This window comes from Tupaia chinensis, unplaced genomic scaffold (assembly GCF_000334495.1).
Source record: "Tupaia chinensis unplaced genomic scaffold, TupChi_1.0 Scaffold000201_2, whole genome shotgun sequence".
Lineage (NCBI taxonomy): Eukaryota > Metazoa > Chordata > Mammalia > Scandentia > Tupaiidae > Tupaia > Tupaia belangeri.
The window spans coordinates 83,640-85,917 of record NW_006159677.1 but is presented as its reverse complement, the minus strand read 5'-3'; the positions used below and the strand labels follow the sequence as shown (position 1 = coordinate 85,917).

The 2,278-nt window shown below is 57.6% G+C and overlaps 1 protein-coding gene across 1 annotated transcript in view; it reads left to right on the top strand.

Moving 5' to 3' along the window:
- The window catches only part of CUNH19orf44 (chromosome unknown C19orf44 homolog), a 13,658-nt gene that overhangs the window by 7,578 nt on the left and 3,802 nt on the right, over positions 1–2,278 (top strand). Inside the window, 2 exon segments of the mRNA XM_006147192.2 lie at positions 476–932; positions 1,399–1,494. Of these exon segments, the coding sequence (XP_006147254.1) occupies positions 476–932; positions 1,399–1,494 (553 nt within the window).

The following is a 2,278-nucleotide window of genomic DNA, read 5'->3' as shown; positions in this document are numbered from 1 at the left end:
GTCAACTACATGGGAGTCTAGTGACATAGCAATTATGCCAACTGCTGGTCCCTATATATATTTTTTCTTTTGGAGGGGTTTTTACTATAGGGTGCGTGCACTTGCCAGAAAGAGAGACAAAAAGTGAGAAATCACCCCCCAGGGGGAATGGCCTCGCTGCAGTCTCCTCTCCTCCATTCTCCTCTCGGGATTTTGGGTATGCATGCACACGCGCCCGGCGTGAGTTTTAAGCCACCGGGTCCAGGACTAGAACTGAGCTCAACTCCATGAGAGTCCAGCGACATAGCCATTACACCAACTGCTGGTCCCCTGGCATGATTTTCAAGACGCAGGATCTAGGACTTGAACCGCAGAGTGGGTGGTGTGGGCTCCAGCGCCTTCACCACCACGCCACCTGCTGGCCGTGAATGTCATGATGTTATCGCGCCCATCACTCGAAAGCGCTCCCCAGTGACCTCTGCCATCTCTGTTCTAGAAAGAAGGTGCGCAGAGCGGCCAGCCGTCCAGCAGGAGCTCCCGAGCTTCCGCCCGTCCCCAGGAGCGGAGCGCGGCGTCCCGGGGGAAGGCCACCTCGGACAGTGAGGTCTCGGAGCAGCTGAGCGCCAGCTCGGCCTCGGCTGCCCAGCAGGCCTCCCCCACCAGCAGCCGGCCGTCCTCGGAGGCCCGGATGGTGAGCACTGTGAGCTCCGCGTACTCCGACGATTTCGAAAACTCTGTGAGCCAGAGCGCGTCTGAGCCGACGGCGCGTTCCGGGGCATCCCGGGACAGGACCCCGGGCCCATCTGAACCGTCTTCCAGCCTGAGGTCGAGCCTGGTCACACCCACACCCAGGGCCAGCAGAAAGTGGGGCAGGGACAGGAGGAGGAGAGTCACTGTGAAGGAAACGGCCGTGCAGACCCCGGATCCCGCCTTTGCCTACCAGTGGGCTGCAGGTAAGTGTGAGGGCCCCTGGGGGCCAGGGCGCTGGGACATGCTCCACGTCCCCCCCACGGCATCCTGGGAAAGACGCAGAAGAGCTGGGGTCCCCAGAGCTGGGCTGGTTTTTTTTCTGAGAAGTTTTTGCAATAGGGCGCAGGTGCTCGCCAGAAAGACAGAGAGAGACAGAGAGACAGAAAGTGAGAAATCACCCCCCAGGGGGGATGGCCACGCCGCAATCCCTCCTCCTCCATTCCCCTCTCGGGATCTTGGGCACGCACGCACACACGCCCGGCATGAGTTTAAGCCACCAGGTCCGGGATGCGAACCGTGGTCAACTACGTGGGAGTCCAGCGACATAGCCATTACGCCAACTGCTGGTCCCTCCAGAGATGTTTTATTGTCGCATTCATGGATGAGAAGATTATTGCGCCACATCCCGCCTGCCTCACTCCCTGCCCTCCCTCTTTGTCCCTGAGACAGGGGCCGGTGTGGCGGCCATTGGACCTGCCCTGGGGGCTGCCTACGTGGACCCGGTGCCCATCGCTAGTCACGTCATCAGCGCCGACGCGATAGAAGGTAACAGCCCAGCGTGGCGGGCCCTGGGGGACGCGTCTTATCTGTAAATCCCTGCCCCCTTTAATGCAGGGTTCGGGGAACCCATGGGTGGGGACCGTCAGAGCCACATGCCACGGTCATCGTTCATAGGATCTTGGATGACAGCCCGAGTACCTGTGAGTCTGTCTCACAGTCAGACACCCACATCCAAGAACGAGGGAGGGGAAAAGGAACACACCTCGGGCCAGGGGGTGGCGTGCTGGTTAAGGCCTTGGAGCCCACATGGCTGACTGGAGTTCAAGTCTCGGACCCCTGCACCACCAGGCTATGGGGCCAGCTCCAATTTTCATTTTAAGAATTTTTATTATTATTTTTTTTTAAGAGAGAGATTTGGGCTGTAAGGCATGTGTACTCTCCAGAGAGACAGAGACACAGAGACAGAAAGCAAGACATCACCCCCGAGGGAAACAGGCATGCTGCAATCCTTTCTCCTTTCTCCTCTCATGATCGTGGGTGGGCACACACACCAGGCCTGTTTTCAAGTCACTGTTTCAGGACTCATCAACTATGGAGCTGCCCATGTGGGAGTCAGGGCCTTAACCCGCCATGCCACCCGCTAACTCCCGAATTTTTCACTGCTAATTTAATTTGTAGTTTAGCTTTTAATTAACACAGTTTTTTTTAATTGCCAGAGGGCGTGTGTGTTTGCCAGACAGAAGAAAGCATCCCCAGCGGGGCCCGGTCATGCCACAATCCCTTTATCTGCTCTTTCTCCATTCCACCAGGGATTGCACACACACACACA